Source organism: Thermomyces lanuginosus (assembly GCF_041956635.1).
Source record: "Thermomyces lanuginosus strain ATCC 200065 unplaced genomic scaffold VTN49scaffold_35, whole genome shotgun sequence".
Taxonomy (NCBI): Eukaryota; Fungi; Ascomycota; class Eurotiomycetes; order Eurotiales; family Trichocomaceae; genus Thermomyces; species Thermomyces lanuginosus.
In genome coordinates this window covers 565,519-585,166 of record NW_027192369.1, presented here as the reverse complement: position 1 = coordinate 585,166, position 19,648 = coordinate 565,519, and the positions used below count along the sequence as shown (strand labels likewise).

Sequence of the window (19,648 nt, the reverse complement as noted above, 5' to 3'; positions counted from 1 at the left end):
GGCAATTCGAATTTAATTGGTCAGATAAGTCTTGACATTCATGCCAAAATTGCGTGAGTTTTGCGAGGGAATCCATGCAATTTCAGTTTCTCAGTTCACGTGACCAATCATGTGACTATTTCGTGCCGTGAAGTCACGTGAAACGAGCACGGGTAAGCCCTACGGAATGGGAGGTCCGAGTTGATCATCGCCAAGGTACCGGTCAAACGCAGTTGGCTATCGCTAACAAGAGGGAATTCTAAGACACAGCGGGAAACGAAGTGAATAATAGACAGAGTAAAACAACATGGGTAATAGTAGACACTGAACACTACCGAGCAGCAAGCATTAGACAATAAAACGGAATCATGAGAAACTGGCAGGAAGACAAGGAGAAATGAACCAGCTCAGGCATCACTCGACGCAGGCTTGTTGTCGGTCGACGCCTCTGTCTCGCCGCCTTTGTTGCTGAATTCTCGCCCACGTCCACCCCGGGGTCCGCTGCGGTCGCTGCCGCGGCCGCCACCTCCGCCCCGACGGGAGTACCCTCGCCCTCCTCCTCGTTTCCCTTCCGTGTCGCTGGCGCCGCTCTGGTAGCCGGCACGGCCGCCCGCGTTGGGCCCGCCACGCGAGCTGCCCTGCCATGCTCCCGCGTTCCCTTGGCCGTCGCGCCGGCCCCCGCGCTCTTCAAAGAATTTCACGTTGGGCTTGCGCGGCTGGCCGGGACCCGACGGCTTCTTGTTTTCCGCAGGCTGTCTGTCCAGTGCCGCTTTGGCATCCTCGTATGACCCGAATGTCACCACATGGTTGAACTTCCCCCACTTCTCAATCTTTGTGATCTTGGCCTGGTCCTCCTCTGGGAAGAGCTCGCGCACGGCTTGCTCGCTGTCCGTGTTGGCGACGAAGAGAGCGTTGGACTTCTTCTCGCCCTTGGACGCTGGCGAATCCGCAGTCTTATCGCTCTCCTTGCTGCCGTTGGTTTCCGGTGCTGCTCCCTTATCGGATGGTGCGCTCGGCTGAGGCGTAGCGGCCTTGGGAATCACTGGCACCGGTGATGTTGCCGACGGCGACGTGCCTCCTTGCTGCGATTGAGGTGGTTGTTGCGGTGGTTGCTGCTGCTGTTGTTGAGGCTGCGGCTGCGGCGGCAGTTGCTGTTGCTGCGGTGGAGCTCGCGTGGCAGGCGGCACTTGTCCAAACTGAGGACCAGGGCCGCTGACGGGAACAGCGGGGCCGCCACTGAGCTGAGTCGAAGGCGGAATGGCAGTTTGCGGCTTGCCAGTTCGGTGAGAGAAATTGAACCCCTGAGCACGCATCTCCGTTGCAATCCGACCCCCCTCAATCTCGAGCACCAGGTACCCAAACGCAGCGTCCGCCAGATTGAAGTTCCACATGTTCTTGAACGCGCTCTCATCCACCTGGCCCGCGGCGCTGCCCGCAGCAACGGGACCGCCAAAGGGATTCCCCCCATTTGCTACGGATGGCATTTGATTTACGATGTTCAGAGCGTTGTCCAACAGAGTCTTTTGAGCCTCGTTGGATGCAACGGCCGCCTCGACCTCTGCCCGGACAGTCTCCCACACATCGTTGAACGAAGCCTTGGACGCCGCCAACTTGCCTCGGTAATGGTCAAGAGACGGATTGACGGAGAACTCATTGTACGACGAACCGTACCGGAAGTGCAGACCGGCGGAGATGGAAAAGTCGGCTTTCAATGCGACCGACAGCTGGTTAAGCATGCCTTCTCGAGCCGGGGAGGCATGGGTGACAAAGATGCGGGTCTCAGATGGGTCGTACACACGGTTGGCGGTATCGATGAGTTCGCCCATCTGCAGCAGAGTGGTCCACATTGTGCCCTGGCCACCCGCGATCGTTGTCTTGCCCTCGCCGTTGTCAAACAACTTGTGCATCACCACAGCTCCGCCCAACCCCAGAAGCCGCAGCTTTACCCCACCGACATCCAGCAGTCTCGAGTTTGCCTCGTCGATAATATGTAGCTTGTCGACCTTGTACTCGCCGGAGCGGAACTTCTCCAACACCCGCACATCCTCGCAAGCACCCCACACCGTGTACACGGGAACGTCCAGCGTCAATTGCTTATTGAGAAGCTGGGGCAGTTCGGAGAGGGGCAGTTGATCCGGTGTAAATCGCGACTTGATCGACTGTTGTGGCGGAAGTTGGGCAATTGTACGCTTGATGTGATCCGGCAACAGCGGCGAATATTGCGCGACATGTTTGAGAGTCCTGCAATTGGTTGATTAGAATGTCTTCCAAGAACCTTCAGAGGATGGTTCCAGCCTACTTCTCCGCGATTCGCTCCAGAGAGGTATCATCGTAGAAGCCAAAGTCACCCGTATGAATGATATGATCGGCCCGAGCCTGTCTGGCCAATTCATTCAACGACTTGAGGTTGCCTACCCAGCAGTCAGCGCTGATCCCAGGTCGGACCCGGCACCATCATACCTCTGACATCTGCGACACAAAGAATCCTCACGGGGCCATTCTGAATGATTCTTCCATTGTTCGGTAGCAGCGGAGCTGCGCCAGGAACCGGGCCACCAGGGGCAGCGCCGTTGGGAAGGGAACCGGGAACGCCGAAGTTTTGCGGAGGACGAGGCTAGAGGCAGCGGTCAGCAAAAAGCAAGCTACGGCGACCTCGCAGAGCGCGCAATGAAAGCTCTGCTCATGAAGTGACAAGAGCTTTGCGACTTACAGACGCCATGAGTAACCGCGGCCCGTTCAAACAATGAAGACCGATGGATCAGAGTTGCAACACGAGTAAACACAGCAAATGCAGAGGCAAAGGAAGAAAAATAGAAGAGAAGAATATTAGAGAAGAAGCGGTCGTGAAGAAAAAGGTGAAGGAGGAGGAAGGAAAGAGAGAGAAATCGAGGGAGCGGGTTTGGGTGTTTTTGTGATCTGGAGAACGGGGTCGGAGAGGTGAACGGGAGACGCAAAAGTGAACAAGGGCAAACGCGCTAAAACTGATGCCGGATTGCAGCCAGCGACACGCGGTGGGCTCCGTCGACCGAGTCAGGCAGGCCTCAAACAACTTGAACGGACTGCTGGTGCAGCAGAGCGACGAGGCGTAGAGGGCTTCAGGGCTCAAACCAAACGCTGCTGACACGGTGCTGAATGGCGCCAAACAACGATGCGCTCTGGGGAGCGGAAAGCGGCCTCAGGCACCGAACTGCCCAAACAAGGCTCGGTTTATGTAAGCATCCGCTCAGGGACCAAGGGTTCCTAGAGTTGAACTTCGTGGGTTACGACTGCAAGTTATCAAGCGACTCTATGAACTTTGTCAAACGATTTTTCACTGCATGGTACATTCTAACTCGGCATCTGGATCTATCACTTGACAAAGACAGAAATCGAAGGGTGATGCGTCTTCAAACTCTCAAAACCATTAAAACCATTCATGGGTATCATACATCACATCCAAACACTCTAGCGAACGGTCCTCTGGAGTTCTCAATGCCTCTTCTGGTCTGGTGTAGAAATTGTCGATCTTGCTGCATGAGGCGAGCCTCGGCGGGGGACACCCTGCCCGTCAACTGAGAGCCGCCCAGGCTTTTGGCGCCGGCGGGGCGGCAGGCCAGGAGACGGTGTCCTCTGATCGGGCGTGTTCTCCCTCGATCGGATGTACAGTCCCGTGTCTTTCCGATCAGGTGTCGCCGTCACCGTCGGAGTCCACTGGTGTTCGGCACCTTCATCGTACCCCGCTTCCTCCGGATAGCGATACTGGTAGTCTTCGCCGCGTCGTTTGACCGGACTCTCGTCGTACGGGTCCCAGCCTACTTTCCGGCGCGCCTCTGCTCGAAGCCGTTGCCGGTAGTTTTCGTCACCACCAGCGCCCGTGCTGGATGACTCCTCAAGGAAGAAGTTGAGGAGCTCGTCCGTAATGGATAGGTGCGACTGCTGCTGGAACTGCTGCAGAGAGGTGAGGCGGAGGAGCATTTCTAGCAGGGACAGAGATGTACGGATGTTACTAAAGAGTGGATTCGAAACGGTTGACGTCTGGAGATCGCCTGGGCCCTGTTGGGACGAGAAGGACACTTGCTGGCCGGGCGAAGGTGAAGGGGAGGGTGCATTGTGTCGGTCACTTAGGCTCAGACTGGCCACTCGACGAGGATTTATTGATGATGATCGGTGACGCGCTCCACCTGGTGAGTCCGGGTTCTCATCTGCCTCCGTTTCGGATTCGTCGTCTTCATCGTCCTGGTACACCTCGAAAGCAATCCATTCCGGATCCAGCCCCGCAGGGAGCCTCCAGCGGTCGGGAATGGATTTCTCCGAAAGGGATTTGTAATATCGGTTTTCGCTGTGCCTCAATCTTTCGCCGTTGAGCTGTGCATCGAGCTGAGCCTGGATTTCGTCCACTTCCTCATCCCGCTCCAAATCCGCATAGTCGGTCTCCTGCCGTTCAAGGATGCGCCGTGGAGGTATGGCATTGACATCCCGTTTCAGCAACAACACGGGATTGTTCACTTCAGATTCCGTGTTGATATTGAGCATCTTTCCCGTGTCGGCATAGAAGATTTTTGAAATGTGGTGAACGGGAATAATCTCTCTCATGCCCGCTTCTCGAACGCCCTCGTAACTATCTGGACCATCTCCGTCCTCAAAGTCATGCACACGGCCATCATCCAGGTCTTCAACGATCACAATTTGATAGGCGTACTCGTCAGCGCGTGCTGCACCCAACACGTGGGACCCTCGCTCGTCCGCGTCGAAGAGCACGTCAATTGGCACTCGCCGTAACTTCACCCTCGCCTTGTGAATGACCTCCTTCCATGTAGTCTCTCTGACGCTTTCCTCATCATGCGGGCGGATGTGTCCTGCAAAAAGCATGTACATCGACAGCGTAAAGGTAGGGCCCACCTGGACCGCTGTGGACGGCGACATGGAATACTGCGTATCGCATGCTGTGAGAAATGTGCTTGCCTGAAGTAGTCGCGATGGCGATACGGTTGCTGGCAAGCTAGTCGAAAGCGTGGCTCCCGACGTGGTGATGGCCAAGTTCATCAGTGGGACCGCGTCCTCAATCCGGTTCAGAACTCTTTTGATATCTGCGATGATCTGTTTGATCTCTGCCTCATTCTGAGCTCGGCGCTGGGCAGACGTCTTCCCTTTGCGTGCAAGCTCTTCCGCATTGGCGGCCTTCTCTAACCGTCTTGCCAGAGATTGGATGTCATATCTGAGGGACTTGGTCAAGGTCACGGCTGATTCCAGGGATGTGTTGCCTCGGGCCGCAATCAGCTCGATCATGTCAATTGCCGGAGAGATCACCTACATAATGTTAGCGTGCTTGCTCGATCCTCGCTGTAAGCCCTTTACCTACTTTGATCTTGCTTTGCAGCCGCTCCTGCAGAGCCAGCAGCTCCTCTCGATCAACGCCACTAACATTCTGGTGCAGATTATCAGTCTCGGATCCTACCACACGCCGCTGCGCGACCAACCTTGAGGAGTCGAGACGATTGCCGGATCGCATAGGTTGCTGTTATTGTGATGCCAGAGCTGCCCACCATTAACGTCAATTCCAGCTTCGAAGCGGAAGTACATACCGGATGGCGTAGTTCACCGCTTGCTGAGTGACCTGTGCCGGCGGTCAGCAACAGTCACCAAAACTCATCATGAACACTCACCCTTGCCAGAAAGGCCTCCATATTGTCTCCATATGAAGGAGCTTCTCACCCGCAGTTTAAGTTTGAAGATAATGGTGCAATGAGGCCGAAAGAGCCGTTGCTGATAATGGTTCCCCGCAGGTAGCCATCAGCGCGGTCCAAACCTTCCCATGCGTGACAATACCTGAAAACTAAGGAATAATCCATCGAATCCTTTTGAAATCAAAAGGCCGCTTTGGCAGGCAACGCCGCCAAGGGGGTGTGCAGCTCAGTAAGAGCTCTCAGAATGAGGGGCTGCTTAGTCATCATGCAAAATCTCCCCGCCTCAACGCATCGAAAAAAGCCTGCACGATTCAAAGATTCAACATTTTAAGAGACAACCACCAACGACCAGAAAGCCGGTTTTCGTTTTTCCGTTGGTATCCTGTCGGCTCTGGTCGTCTAATTCAGAAAGGGTTTCGTTCGCGTGTCTTGCTTGGCAAAATGGCCGACCAGACCCCCGATTCCTGGGAGGATGAACTCTCCCGGCAGACGGAGAACGTGAACCTGGGTGGCAACAATCCCAGCAACCTCCATGCGCAGGCACCGGCTTTCCACCCCAATGCGCCTGCGTTCCAGCCTGGCCAGCCCTATCAACAATACGGATACCCTCAATACCAGCAGTATGGCCAGGGATACGGATACCCCGCCTACGGGCAACAGGGTTACGATCAGTACGGAGCCTATGCCCAACAACCGGGCCAGTTCAACCAGATCTATAACAACCAATACGGCGGATATAACAATCAGTTTCAGCAACAGCAACAACAACAACAACCGCGCCCGCAGCAATCCCAGCCGCCTCCCCAGAGCTCCTCCCAGGGCCAGAGCGCAGGCTCTGGTCCTGCGCCTAAGGCCAAGGTCCTTTCCATTGGCGGCGATCTCAAGCCAAAGACTCAGTCAGGGGGCGCCGAATCTGGCTCCGGTCAAAAATCGAAAGTCCTCTCGATTGGGGTGCCGTCGGCTTCTGGCAAGTCGGCGACGAGTGCCGTTCCCGGTGACACAAAGGGTGCCGCCGCTGCCGAAGCTGGCAGTAAAGTGACTGCGGCAAAGGCAATCGAGAAGACAGAGAGAAGGGCCGAACAAAAGGCGGCCGCGAGCGGGGAGAGCACCCCCGCTCCCTCCTCTGGTCGCAGCAGTCCTGGCCGTAGCAGCCCGGCTCGCGGAGACGGAGCAAAGGTGGCACGGGATGCGGATGCTGTTGCTCGTGAGCAGCAAGCCGATGTTGATGAGGAAACTTTGAAGGAAATCTATGGTGAGAAGCGGGAGCACGTCAATATCGTGTTCATCGGCCATGTCGATGCTGGCAAATCGACGCTTGGAGGCTCGATCTTGTATGCCACTGGAATGGTCGATGAGCGCACATTGGAAAAGTACAAGAAAGAAGCCAAGGATGCCGGACGTGAAACGTGGTACTTGTCGTGGGCTCTGGATCTGACGAACGAGGAACGAGCTAAGGGCAAGACGGTCGAGGTCGGTCGTGGTTACTTCAAGACCACACGCCAAGCTCCGGATGGCCCTGTTGAGCGTCAGTTCACCATTCTCGATGCACCCGGCCATAAGTCGTTTGTGCCCAACATGATTGGCGGCGCGTCGCAGGCCGATGTGGGCGTACTGGTCATCTCCGCCCGGAAGGGTGAGTACGAGACCGGGTTTGAGAAGGGTGGTCAGACGCGAGAGCACGCGCTTCTGGCGCGGAACAGCGGTGTCCGCAAGCTCGTCGTTGTGGTGAACAAGATGGATGACCCGACGGTGGAGTGGAGCAAGGCTCGATTTGATGAATGTACCGTCAAGGTGGCCAAGTATTTGGACGCGCTCGGATATAAGAAGGACGACGTTACATTCATGCCGATCTCTGCCCAGAGGACTATTGGCATCAAAGACCGTGTGCCCAAGGACGTGGCTCCTTGGTGGGACGGCCCGTCGCTGTTGGAATACCTGACCAACATGCCAATGCCGGACCGTAAGATCAATGCGCCATTTATGATGCCAGTCAGCGCGAAATACCGGGACATGGGTACCGTGATCGAGGGCCGCATCGAGTCTGGTGTCATCAAGAAAAACGGCACGTACCTGATGATGCCGAACAGAGACGAGGTTACGGTTGCGGCGCTGTACGGAGAGACGGAAGATGAGATCCAGACGGCGTCGTGCGGTGATCAGGTTCGCATCCGCTTGCGAGGCCTGGAGGAGGAAGATATTCTGCCTGGGTTCGTGTTGTGCTCTCCAAAGCGGCCTGTGCACTGCGTGTCCGCCTTCGAAGCCAAGATTCGCATTCTGGAGCTGAAGAGCATTCTGTCTGCCGGATTTAACTGCGTCATGCATGTCCATTCGGCAGTCGAGGAGGTTACCTTTGCGGCCTTGCTGCACAAGCTGGAGCCTGGAACCGGGCGCAAGAGCAAGCGTCCTCCTGCGTTTGCCAGCAAGGGCCAGACCATTATTGCCCGTTTGGAGGTGACCGGTTCCGCAGGAGCGGTGTGTGTGGAGCGGTTCGAGGATTACAACCAGCTTGGACGGTTTACGCTGCGTGATCAGGTGAGTCGTGATCATTGACTCGATATGAGAATAGGAAGCTAATTGATTCCAGGGTCAAACGATTGCCATTGGCATGATTACGAAGCTGATTACCGATGACCAGTAATGGGCTGGTGTGACGTGTACCATGAGAGCTGCTACCGCAAGGCCAGCTGTGATCTGAGGATGAGTGGTTGATGATTATTATGATTAGAGTATGTTTTTGATATACTGTCCAAAATGACACCGTCCTTAGATGTGCACAATGGATCTCAATCACAAACCTATGTAGTCGCCACTTTTCAGAGTATTCGTATCATGGTATCATAACACACAAGAAACATCTAAGCAACGATCATCGCTTCCTCCTCCCAACGACCTTTGTAAAACCTTCCTCATCGACCTCCGGCTCCGGTTTTTCTCGAGGCACTCGAACCGGAGCGGGAGCATCACCCATTTCGATATCGCCGTCGTCATCTTCCCCATCGTCGTCCTCATCGTCATCATCGTCATCATCCTCCTCATTTTCCACCCTCTTGAACATCGCCTTTTCCGCGCCCGCCCCCTTCTTGGCCATCTTCTCTTGATACGCCGCCCATAAACTCTGCACCGTCCCAAACTCATCCCTCGCACACTGCTCCCTCAAATCCATGATTTGCCGCGCAACTTCTGCAGCGCTCCCATCGTCCACCACCACGTCGAATTCGTCATTCATAACCTGGATCAGAACCTCCTCGAGGTCCTCGGCGTCCGTCTCCGGCCGTTCCGTGAACATATCGCTGACCGCGCCGCACAGCCAATCGCGCTTGTCGCCGGATTCGGGACCACCCCAGTTCGAGGCCACCGCGAGGGAAAGTGCCGGCCAGGCGTTGAGGGCCAGCGTGATGCCCAGGTCGAATTGTTGCTGTTGCTGGGCGGTTAGGATTGTGGGTTGGTCTTGCTGTTGTTGTGGAGCGGCGGCGGCCATTGTTGCTCTTGACGGTGCACGGACGACTGGTGGTGATGTATACTTTTAAGTTATCGGAGGATATAGAACGTATGGAGGCTGAGTGATTGCTGACGCTCTTTGGTGCAGAGGGGTGATAATTTTGTCGTGGGATGCTTATCGATCTTATCGAGTTATCTTATCTTATCGGCTATCTTATCGCCTGCTGGAATTTCATTCTTGAGGTCGCTCGGGGCTACAGTTGGGAATTCACTGGCAATTCACGAAATGCTTCCGCATTGCTTTCACTTTTTTGATCGAGAGTCCCAAGCTAGGCTCACGGCTTCCGGGTAAAGTTCCTTATGGGCTGGGATTGTCCATTGCTGACTTCAGTAGAACCATTCTGCCAATGCCAACCAGCAGACTTCCTGATTTCAGGGCCTTACGAGGGTCGGAGCTTTGTTGCTTTTCTTTCAGTTGAGTTCTATAATGTCTTATGGGAGTAGCTATCAGAAATAATAGGAGAAGTAGGACACTGTACCCTGTGATACTGAATTCGAGTAGTACGACGCCGCCCAGTTTCTTTGATTCTCCAGTATAAAACCCCTGAGCAGTCTTCACCCGTTCAATCTCAAGCATGACATAACCTGTCGATGTGACATTCCTGTCGTCGGCAACAACATCTGACACTGTGCGTGATTTTGACCCTGCTTGGGAACGAAAAAAGAAAAAAAAAAAGAGGGAACTGTCACGAAACCGTCTCCCTCCTGTGGAATGTCCTTCGACAACAACCTGCTCGACAGTCTGCAAGCCGACATCGGCCAAAGGGACCCCCTTGATTTGTTTTCTTGATTTGTTTTCATCAGTGTTCCATGAATCAACAAAGTTCTTGTGACTTGCTCTGGCCGCTGGTATCGACGGCGCACGGCCAATCAGGATGTTTCATATCACCTGACTCTGCCAAGGTCCCCACTCCTCCGTTCAAACAGGCATAGTCCAATAGCCGGAGGACAGTGCGTCTTCCCACATTCACATTGGCAAGGATAGGGTCAGTGATCGATCAGGACCATTAATGCCGTTTGAAAACTCTATGCCGGTCGTGTTATCATGAATAGCATGATCAATTACGCATTGCGCGCATTGACCCTTGAATCAATTCCGATCGGGAAGGTTCACGCTCTGAAAGCGATGCACATGAGGCAAATATGAAGATACTGTCAACGGCGTACACTCTACAGTATGACTACTACTCGTGCAAGGATCCGTTAGAGCGAAGATCGGAAAACCAAATGCCGAGTGTCGTGATTTCATTAAATAGAGAAAAAGATTCAGTGCCTTCGATTCACCGGACTGGTTTCGGTCTGCGTTCAGTTCTAGATTGACGCCACGCTGGTGCTCGCAGCCAAAGCACATGGTCAACAATGGAGCCCCAACCGGAGAAACACAGCCAGCAGCGGCCAATGACGCTGAGAGCAGGCCGGCACTGTCAGCCATGTGTCCCTCTCTTCTCTCCAGATGGCGCTAAAGCAAGCGAATTTCTCTGCTTTGGCCCGCTTAGTGCAGAGGGGAACGTTGACGTGATTGGCTGGGGCGGTGGACTCCGATGATCGGGCGTGATTCGGCGGACATTATCTGATCAAGTGAAAAGTTATCTGATCCGCTCAGCCAGCGTTATCTGATTGATTCAAGCCCTACTGGAATCGGAATAATACTCTAGGGTGGATACTTGAGCATCGTCAGTGATAGGTAGACGATCCGATTTTTTCTACTTGCTTTTTTTTCTTCGGGAAATTTATATACAACGCCTTCTCCCCGGCCGTTATTTCGCTCAATTGCTCTTCACTGGATGTCGCATTCCGTCAGACTGTGTCCCGGAGTTGTCTTTCATCTTCCGAGCCCCCATTGAGCCCCTCAGCCGAGTCGTTTGCAATTCCTCCTCTCCCGCCAACACCATGGGAGTGCTCGACTTTATCCGCGGTCGGGACGATGCGCGTCTGCGGAGTGCCGCTGCAGAGCCGGGCAGCGCGGAGCCCAAGCAGTACGAGTCGGGCGTCGCGCCGGATCATTCCGCCAGTGACTCGGACACGTTGAGTTTAGAGGCGCGTAACGAAAAGGAAATCCAGGAACACCCCAATGAGGTCACCAAGGATGCCTATTCGGGTGTGCAGAAAGCCGAAGCAGCGGCCCTCGTTTGGAGCAGAAAAGCACTCTATATGACTTATGCTTGGTATGTGGGGACAGTCGACAAATTTCGCGGGGTTGAAGATAAGAAAGGGGACTAACGCGGTCAAGGATCTGGGTGGCATATTTTATGCTCGCGTTGCAGCAGTCCATTGGCTTGAATGTTCAGTACTATGCCTACTCCTCGTTCCAATCTGCGCCCGAAATCAGCACGGCCAACATCCTGGGCACCATCATCGGTGGTGTTTTGACGCTGCCAATTGCAAAGATCCTGAACCTATGGGGTCGTGCCGAAGGCTTCCTGATCTTCATTGTAGTTTATTTGGTCGGGATCGTCATCCTGGCCTCGTGCAATGGCCCGGACAGCTATGCGGCGGGCTACGTGCTCTTCGTGATTGGCTACGACGCCATTTACCTGATTCTCAACGTCTTCGTTGCGGATACTTCGGGGCTTCGCAATCGAGCCTTTGCCTTTGCCTTTGTTAGCACCCCCTTCATCTGCACCGCCTTCACCGGTCCCAGGGCGGCGGAGTCGTGGATCAGAATGACCACTTGGCGCTGGGCGTACGGCGCGTTTGCCATCATCATGCCCGTGGTCTTTGCGCCGCTGCTTGTGATTTTCAAGTACTACCAGCGCAAGGCTGAGAAGCTGGGTCTGTACAAACGGGAGCGTAGTGGCCGCTCGGCTTTGCAATCCATTCGCCATTACATTCTTGAATTCGACAGTAAGAATCATCCAATCATCTCAGAAACGAACTGGAGACTAACTTGACCACAAAAGTCATTGGCGCCTTCCTGCTCATGGCTGCCTTTGTCCTTTTCCTATTACCTTTTAGTCTGGTTTCGAACAACCGGGCCCAGTACAAGAGCGCTACATTCATCGCAATGGTGATCATTGGTGTTCTCCTTTTCCCCGTGTTCGCCATCTGGGAGCGATTCTTTGCGCGCACTCATTTCGTCCGATGGGAGCTGTTCAAGAACCGCACCGTGCTCGGCGCCTGTGTGCTGGCTGCCGTGACGTGGTTCAGCTTCTACTGCTGGGACCTGTACTTCTTCTACTTCTGCATGGTGGTATACAACCTCACGCAGTCCGAGGGCGGGTACATGCAGCAGATCTACAACATCGGCTCCTGCTTCTGGGGCGTCGTGTTCGGCGTGTGGGTCCGCTACACGAAGCGCTTCAAATACACTTGCCTGTTGTTTGGTCTGCCGCTGCTGGTGCTCGGCGGTGGGCTTATGATCCACTTCCGCGGCCAGGGCAACGACATTGGCTACATCATCATGTGCCAGATCTTCATTGCCTTTGGCGGTGGCACCCTCGTCATCGGCCGTGATATGGCCGTCATGGCCGCCGCTGATCGCGATGGCGTCCCCATGATGCTCTCTCTGCTCACCCTGACGGCTAACTTTGGCGGCGCCATCGGCTCGGCTGTCTCGACGTCCATCTATGGCGCGACATTTGAGAAGGCGCTGCTCGAGAGGCTTCCTGAGAGTGCTCGACAGAACGCAACTCAGATTGTTGCCGGCGGGTACACCACCCAGATGCAGTATCCGGTGGGTTCCCCGGAGCGGGATGCGATCAATTATGCCTGGGGCGAGAGTCAGAAGTACGGCGCTATCGCAGCCACGGCCATCCTGGCTTTGGCTTTCCCTAGTATTGCTGTTTGGAAGAACTACCGCGTCGACAAGCAGCAGAACAAGGGTCTCGTACTTTGATGTCTTGCCTCTTGGTATGGTTGGTGATGAGATAACTTTGTTCATTGCCTATGTCACAAAGAAAATCTTATCATGATGGATGGTTCTTGTTTGTCATTCCGTTGATCATGTACAGTCGGGGTAGCCCCTATGGTAATCAACTAATTGTTCCGAACAAAGATACAGCAAGTAAACTCAAAAAAAACTTAACTACGTACGAATGTCCCGGTCATCGATCACTTTCTCGGCTCAACGTGAATCACAATCTTCCCTCGCGCTCGATACGTCTTCAACTTCTCAAACGCTTTGGGCACATCTTCAAACGCATACGTCCCATCAATCGGAACGCGCAGCTTCCCTTGCTGCAGCCACTCGGCGATCTGCTTCAGCTGCTCGCGCGAGTTGCCGACCCTTTGAAACCAGAACGGCCGCTGACCACCTCCGAGGAAGGACGGCCTCAGTTGACGGTCCAACAACGACGGCACCGTGCCCCGTCCAACCTGAACAAACGGTTTTCCGGGGAGCAAGAAGTTGTGCGACTCGCGGTAGAGTGCAGCCGGGGAATTGCCAACGTTGTCGATTGCAAGACTGTATCGCGGGCCTTGGCGCCGCAGGACGTCGATGACGTCGGTTGCAGTGTAGTCAATCACCTCATCCGCGCCGAGCTCCTTGCAGAACTCAATGTTGCGCGTAGAGCAAGTGACGGTGACGCTGCAGCCGAGGATCTTAGCCATTTGGATGGCGTGCACGCCAACGCCACCGGAGCCATTGTTGATAAAGACGTGATCGCCGGGCGCCAGCGCAGCGACTGGATTCTTGAGCGCCTCGTAGGCCGTCTGTCCGGCCACGCCGACCGAGGCGACTTGGTCGAGGTCAACGCCCTCGGGCACTGGGTACACCAGGTCCGCCCTCGTCACGAGATACTCAGCCAGCGCGCCGCGACTCACTGGCGGGGACAGGTTTCCAAACACCTTCTGGCCGACGCGAACACCGCTAGTAGGACTCTGCTCGTCCACGTCAGGGCCCAGAGCGACGACCTCCCCCGCAAAGTCCATGCCAGGAGTCGCCGGCGTTGACACCACGAACCGCGAGAATATCCATCCGCCCAGCTCGGGAAATGCAAAGTCTGCGGGATTGAGAGCTGCGGAGTGCACTTTAACCAGGATTTGGTTGCCCTTGAGTGTCTGGCCCGGGCGCTCGGCGGTGTCGGACAAGTACAAGTTCTTTTCAAGGCCTCCGGATGCGGTTGTCCAGAGCCATGCCCTCATGGTTGCTGATGGCGACGCCATGGATCCGTATCCTAGTACGGGATACTTGTATTTTTTTTTTTTTTTTTTTTCGAATCGATCTGCAGGATTGGAGAGATGCTTCACAAGATGTGGTGTTTCAAGTAAATAGTCGAGAGGTCGGAGGGTTTTGTTTCATCCGATATTAGCCCTGAATCGTCTTAATTACGTTGGCTAGGTATTTACATAGTAGGTTCTAGGCACTTGATTGACGTTTGCCTACAAGTTGATCCATACTGGCAATGGTAAGCATGTCCGATCTTCTTGTGTCCGATCTTGATCTATCGATCAATCGTCATCTCTGTATGCCTGGGCCCAACGCACGCCCGTTCTGCCTAGAAATCGAGGCAGCATTGGCGTCATTTCTGCCCGAAATCTCAGGCATCAATGCACCCCTGGGGCCCTTTACTCCTGAAAATGACATCATGGACTGCGCAAACGGCCGAGCGATGGATATTGTGCCGCATCCATATGCGTCGAGTGTATTCACATACCCGATTGGCTGTTTAATTCTACGCATAAGGATCCAGTAATGCCCCTCACCACGGCCTGCATAGGCGCTCACGTCACCCCAGCTGTGATCTCGACCCTTTTCGCCCATGTCAGTGTCTCACACCCCCTCGGGTGTTCCTATCGACTTAGCTCTCTAACCACGGCCAGTAGTACACCGATCGGAAGTCGCGGCGCCACAAGCCTACCGCCCATGTGTCCTATGATCAGGGTCTCAACGTGATCCGCGCGTTTCTGCAGCATGCCGCGTACCACACCGTCGAGGACCTGCAGCACTTCACGGCGCAGCGGGTCCCCACGCCAGGATGGGTGAGGGTCGAAGAGGTAACCATCCCAGAGGAGTACCTCTCGCAGGCCGCGGAGAAGATCACCGAGCAGCTGGGCCCGAGGGGCATCATGCGAGTCGGGGGTCCGACCTGGTGGCAATGGCGGGGCCCCATGAAGGATCTCAAGGCGGAGTGGATCGAGATGAAGAGCGACTATCGTGCCAGAAAGCGCACGAATGAGCGCTGCCGGCGGATCATGTTCTATGTGCATGGTGGTGCGTATTTCTTTGGCAGTATCGATACGCATCGGTATCAGTTGCAGCGCCATGCCAGGAAGTTGAAGGCTCGGATATTTGCACGGTACGTTTTCAAAAGGTTTCCCGTTCGGAGATATCGTAGGTATACTCATCGTTGGATAGTAAGTTTATTAGGAATCGCAGTTTGCAGATGTGTTTCCTTACGAACCGTAGCTACGTATCGCCTGGCTCCTCAATTCCCCTTTCCCTGCGGATTGCAGGATTGTATAGCGGCGTACCTCTACCTGCTCTCGCAGCATGATCCGTCGGAAATTCTTATGGCGGGCGATTCGGCCGGTGGTGGAATGGTCGTATCGTAAGGCTCTGCCCAGAATTTGTTCGACCTTGCGGTTCTACTGACCCCTTGGGTAGGATCTTGGTTACGCTGCGTGACCGCGGCTTGCCGCTGCCGGCGGGAGCGATCCTTCTTTCTCCGTGGGTAGATCTGACACATTCGTTCCCATCCGTAGAAGCTGGGAGTTCACTCGATTATATCCCTGAACACGGCTTTATGCACACCCCATCCGGTGCGTGGCCCCCTCCGAATGCTGATGACCTGATGGAAATCCGCAAAGGGGCAGCGCAGAAGAAACCTGGGTCACAAACCAGTATTGGCGATGTGCAGCCGACTCGCGACACGGAAACAGCGGTTCATGGATTCGATGTGCGCAAAGACTCCGCTCCTGCCGTCACCGCCCCTGGTGGCCGGGCCTATCCGGGACTACGGCCGGACCTGAAGCCGGTAACAGCAGAGCAAATCCTCACAAATGAAGCCGACCAGATCACTGTTCGCATGCCTGATGGGTCCACTATAACGATCAAGGACCAAATCCAAATGTATGCTCCCAACCAGCTCCTTTCCCATCCTCTGGTGTCTCCGATCCTGCAGCCCTCGCTTGGTGGCTTGCCACCGCTTATGATCACAACCGGAGGCGGCGAGCTGCTTCGAGACGAACAGATATACCTTGCTCACAAGGCCGCAAACCCATCCGCGTACCTGCCCTTCGATCCGTATTTGGACGAGCACGATCCAGACAGGACAATCATCAACAAGTACGAACCAACCTACGTTCAGCTGCAAGTCTGGGATGATCTCTGTCACGTTGTGCCGACACTCAGCTGGACGCGGCCCGCTAAAGCCATGTACCGGGCCATTGCGCAATTCGGCGCGTGGGCGCTCTCTCGGGCGCAGAAGCAGGCAATCGAGATCCCAAAGAACGAACCGGACAGCCCAAGCATGAGTCCTAACGAATCTGGCCCATCTTCGCCTGACACCGTCGAGGAGGCCGAGAAACCTGGCCAGGTGGGCAAAGCTGGCGATCCTCTGCCCCGGTTTCATCAGCACATGATCCGGCAACGAGTTGACCGCCATGGAGCGATCTTTCCTCTCGATCCGCCCGAATCCCTTCCAGCCTTGCAGCAGCCCCGGGACAAGATCGGCGCAGTCAACCCCATGATTGTCCAAAAGTGGCTCGGCGCGAAAAAGGCCTGGGACGAGCGCTTCGCTCAAGAGAAACTCAACGTGCAGCGGCGGCGCATCGAGGAGTTCAAGCGCGGGTACTTTGGCTTCGATGGTGAGATGCCACCTGTGTGCGCTCTAGCCAGCAGAAGGCGGGAAAAGGACATTACACCGCGCGTCAAGGAAGAAAAGAGCTACGCGATGATGCTCTGGTCGTTCATGGCCAGCAAGCATGATCGCGAGATGGCGGAGGGCCAGAAGAACGCGGAGAAGGAGGAAGAGGCTGCTCGGCGGCGCTCGTCCGAGAAAAAGAAGCGCCGTCCGTCAGCGGCGTCTCAACGAAGAACACAGTCGCAGACGGTAAGTGATATGGGCCAGGCAAATGGCAGTGATCAAGCCGCTGCTGCGGAGAAGGAGTCAGGGCCGGCGCAGGGCCAGCAGTCAGCCCAGCGTGCAGACAATCCCGCTCCAGCCTCCCCAGCATAGACTCTATCGAATCTGCGAACCTTGGCCGGACCGACAGTTGCCACAGCGTCTGAACCCTGGCCATGTCGCCATCCACTCGAAGCTAGAGTCCCTTGGACTGCAATATTTCGCTACGTTTTCCGTCATATATTCCTATTTATGAAGACTTTTACTTGTTTTCCATGCATATACTTTTGATCCATGAGAGTTTTGGGTACCATCTAGCGGTAATTTAATGCATTCAAAGTTGGATATAATGGCCGTTCCAAGTCAAAGAGCATTCATTAGCAGGTAATGCAATATATTATCCATCCAGACTCCAATCAATTTTCGGGACGCTGGCCGTAGACGACGTAGCTGGAGATGGCATTCGTGGTTAGTTTCAGGCCAAATAAGCTGGTAAAAGCTACGGAGATACTCACTAGTCAAACACCATGTGAATGTCACGCTTCCGGCAGTCAGCGCGGGCCTGGCTGGCCAGAACCATGACTTCCTCCTTTGTCCAATTCTTGTACCGCGTCAGAGCTGCCAGGGCTAGGCCCTCGAAACCGTTCTGTTCGGACCCGGCCTGGGCCCAGGCGCCGACTCGCTTCTATACGAAGACATCAGTACTTCCTGTTTTCTGGAATCGAACAAGCAAGATAAACTAACAAGATGTTTATCCTTTGGCCAGACACCATGCGGAATTAGAAATTTCTCCACGTGGACATTCACGAAGCCTGCATCCTTGAACCATTGTTCTAGCTTGGGTCCGGGACGGACCTCGTAGCCGGCCATCTCGAATGCGCCATAAACTTCGGTGTAGTACCGCTCGAGACCGGTACCTTTGTAACTGCCGTCCTCCGAGTAAGGGTAACCGTCCAAGTCCTGGAATTCTACCCAACCACCTGGCTTGGTTGACCTGTTTTCCGTTAGAAATTCAGAAGGGGGGAAACCGGACAAAGTTCCAATGACATACCGATAGCACTCCTTGAGCAGCTTCCCAAAGTCCTTGATTGAGACACAGAGGAATCGGGCATGGATAAAGTCAAAAGGGTCGTCTACATATGCCCAGTCCGACTCAATGTCGTCCACCAGGAACTTTAGGTTCGGAGGAATGCTGCAAATGTCAGTTAGTCGAGTGATTCGACTACGACTTCTTAGGCTAGACTGACAGAGTCGGTTGAGTCGGGCTCAAGTCACAGCCGATCACCTGGACCAAACAGAGTCGCCCTCAGCATGCATTTCATCTGGAATCACACCCTATAATCTCTTTACTTGAGCCCCGGGGTGTAAGTCCGCTAAGATGAGTTAGCATCCACATTCTGCGTCAACAAACCTTCAGAAAGCTCAAACGCACCAAAATCAATGGCCCAGATACCCGTGCCCGTCGCGAGGTCAATCACTCGCTGCGGATTTTTGATCGGGGCCAAGTAGAGCTTCCGATGCAACACCTCGAGGAAAAGCTCGTGCAACAAGTCAAGGCGATCGTTTTCCGTTTCATCGTTGGGGAGCAGGTACGCTAGAAAATAGTGATCAGTTTACATATTGTGGATTGGCAGGCAAGCTCCCCTACACCCATCGCGGTATCTATGATAGCGACGGCCGTTTTCATGGCGATAGTCCAATACCGACGAGGTCAACGACGCGCTGTACGACGATCTACATTATCGAAGGACATGCGTAAGTATGCAATTGGGGTCCGGAGCGCAATGTCATCGCGCCACGTACAATTCGTCTCCATATGCCGAGTCATTCTCGTACTGTGCGACTCAAGTAAGCAACGCGTTCTGATGGACCGCAACGGGAGGATCTCCTACCGAGTTGTCCACTTCGACGTTGCCTTGAGTTTGCTCTGTAGTGGTTTGCTCTTCCTGAGCAGTGGCCTGTTCTTGCGTAGTGGTCTGTTCCTGAGTAGACGGTTCCGTCATGATGGAAAAAATTCTCCGTTGAATTGAAGTTCAGTAACCCTAAAAATGGATTTTGTGCCTGTACGCAGGACTATTTCGAAACCACCCGAGAGCTTGCCGCAGCCAACAGCAAGGGACTTTGTAACTTATTCCCCAATGGCCAGGGCTCCGTACCACGGCTTAGGTATTAAATATGCGCAGGTGGATAAGCATTAGGATCTTGGTACTCCTTAGTGCTTCGACGGTGTACATTCAGGAAACCTTATTCACACGACATAGACGATGAGATGCACACAAGTGGATATGCTTAGTTCTTTCTTAGTGCCCGGACAGCGATGCCGTTCTTCTGCCGATTTTGCCAAAACAGTTTAGTAGTTACTAGAGGCGCCGCTTTTTGAGCCACATGGTGTCTTCTATTCGATCATGCAACCGGGGGCAAACCCTTGTCGGTGGAGGTCTGCGAATTTCAGCGAAAAAAATCCAACGCTTTGCTTAAGAGTTAAGCATTCGAAGCTTTACGCAA

The 19,648-nt window shown here is 54.4% G+C and overlaps 8 protein-coding genes across 8 annotated transcripts; 3 read left to right on the top strand and 5 right to left on the bottom strand.

Moving 5' to 3' along the window:
* Positions 1 to 386: 386 nt before the first annotated feature.
* VTN49DRAFT_5661 (uncharacterized protein) lies at positions 387 to 2,698 on the bottom strand (the record flags this gene model as incomplete). The annotated part of the gene is made up of 4 exons (XM_069413743.1): positions 387 to 2,220; positions 2,279 to 2,390; positions 2,440 to 2,593; positions 2,690 to 2,698. 4 exons carry the CDS (start codon positions 2,696 to 2,698, stop codon positions 387 to 389), a joined length of 2,109 nt encoding a protein of 702 aa, XP_069266384.1.
* Positions 2,699 to 3,447: 749 nt separating this feature from the next.
* On the bottom strand, positions 3,448 to 5,642 carry VTN49DRAFT_5660 (uncharacterized protein; the record flags this gene model as incomplete). The annotated part of the gene is made up of 5 exons (XM_069413742.1): positions 3,448 to 5,265; positions 5,318 to 5,383; positions 5,436 to 5,493; positions 5,541 to 5,572; positions 5,622 to 5,642. The coding sequence occupies 5 exons, from the start codon at positions 5,640 to 5,642 to the stop codon at positions 3,448 to 3,450; spliced, it is 1,995 nt and encodes a 664-aa protein (XP_069266383.1).
* Positions 5,643 to 6,083: 441 nt separating this feature from the next.
* VTN49DRAFT_5659 (uncharacterized protein) lies at positions 6,084 to 8,280 on the top strand (the record flags this gene model as incomplete). The annotated part of the gene is made up of 2 exons (XM_069413740.1): positions 6,084 to 8,174; positions 8,227 to 8,280. 2 exons carry the CDS (start codon positions 6,084 to 6,086, stop codon positions 8,278 to 8,280), a joined length of 2,145 nt encoding a protein of 714 aa, XP_069266382.1.
* Positions 8,281 to 8,508: 228 nt separating this feature from the next.
* Positions 8,509 to 9,120, bottom strand: VTN49DRAFT_5658 (uncharacterized protein; the record flags this gene model as incomplete). Its single annotated transcript, XM_069413739.1, has 1 exon — positions 8,509 to 9,120. One exon carries the CDS (start codon positions 9,118 to 9,120, stop codon positions 8,509 to 8,511), a length of 612 nt encoding a protein of 203 aa, XP_069266381.1.
* A 1,910-nt stretch (positions 9,121 to 11,030) lies between these two features.
* VTN49DRAFT_5657 (uncharacterized protein) lies at positions 11,031 to 12,975 on the top strand (the record flags this gene model as incomplete). The annotated part of the gene is made up of 3 exons (XM_069413738.1): positions 11,031 to 11,305; positions 11,371 to 11,984; positions 12,041 to 12,975. The coding sequence occupies 3 exons, from the start codon at positions 11,031 to 11,033 to the stop codon at positions 12,973 to 12,975; spliced, it is 1,824 nt and encodes a 607-aa protein (XP_069266380.1).
* A 215-nt stretch (positions 12,976 to 13,190) lies between these two features.
* On the bottom strand, positions 13,191 to 14,222 carry VTN49DRAFT_5656 (uncharacterized protein; the record flags this gene model as incomplete). Its single annotated transcript, XM_069413737.1, has 1 exon — positions 13,191 to 14,222. The coding sequence occupies one exon, from the start codon at positions 14,220 to 14,222 to the stop codon at positions 13,191 to 13,193; it is 1,032 nt and encodes a 343-aa protein (XP_069266379.1).
* A 550-nt stretch (positions 14,223 to 14,772) lies between these two features.
* Positions 14,773 to 17,257, top strand: VTN49DRAFT_5655 (uncharacterized protein; the record flags this gene model as incomplete). The annotated part of the gene is made up of 5 exons (XM_069413736.1): positions 14,773 to 14,841; positions 14,904 to 15,376; positions 15,436 to 15,482; positions 15,544 to 15,628; positions 15,685 to 17,257. 5 exons carry the CDS (start codon positions 14,773 to 14,775, stop codon positions 17,255 to 17,257), a joined length of 2,247 nt encoding a protein of 748 aa, XP_069266378.1.
* Positions 17,258 to 17,559: 302 nt separating this feature from the next.
* VTN49DRAFT_5654 (uncharacterized protein) lies at positions 17,560 to 19,146 on the bottom strand (the record flags this gene model as incomplete). Its single annotated transcript, XM_069413735.1, has 10 exons — positions 17,560 to 17,593; positions 17,659 to 17,828; positions 17,888 to 18,137; positions 18,195 to 18,335; positions 18,391 to 18,428; positions 18,494 to 18,516; positions 18,576 to 18,737; positions 18,792 to 18,877; positions 18,947 to 18,978; positions 19,036 to 19,146. The coding sequence occupies 10 exons, from the start codon at positions 19,144 to 19,146 to the stop codon at positions 17,560 to 17,562; spliced, it is 1,047 nt and encodes a 348-aa protein (XP_069266377.1).
* Between the last annotated feature and the right edge of the window lie 502 nt (positions 19,147 to 19,648).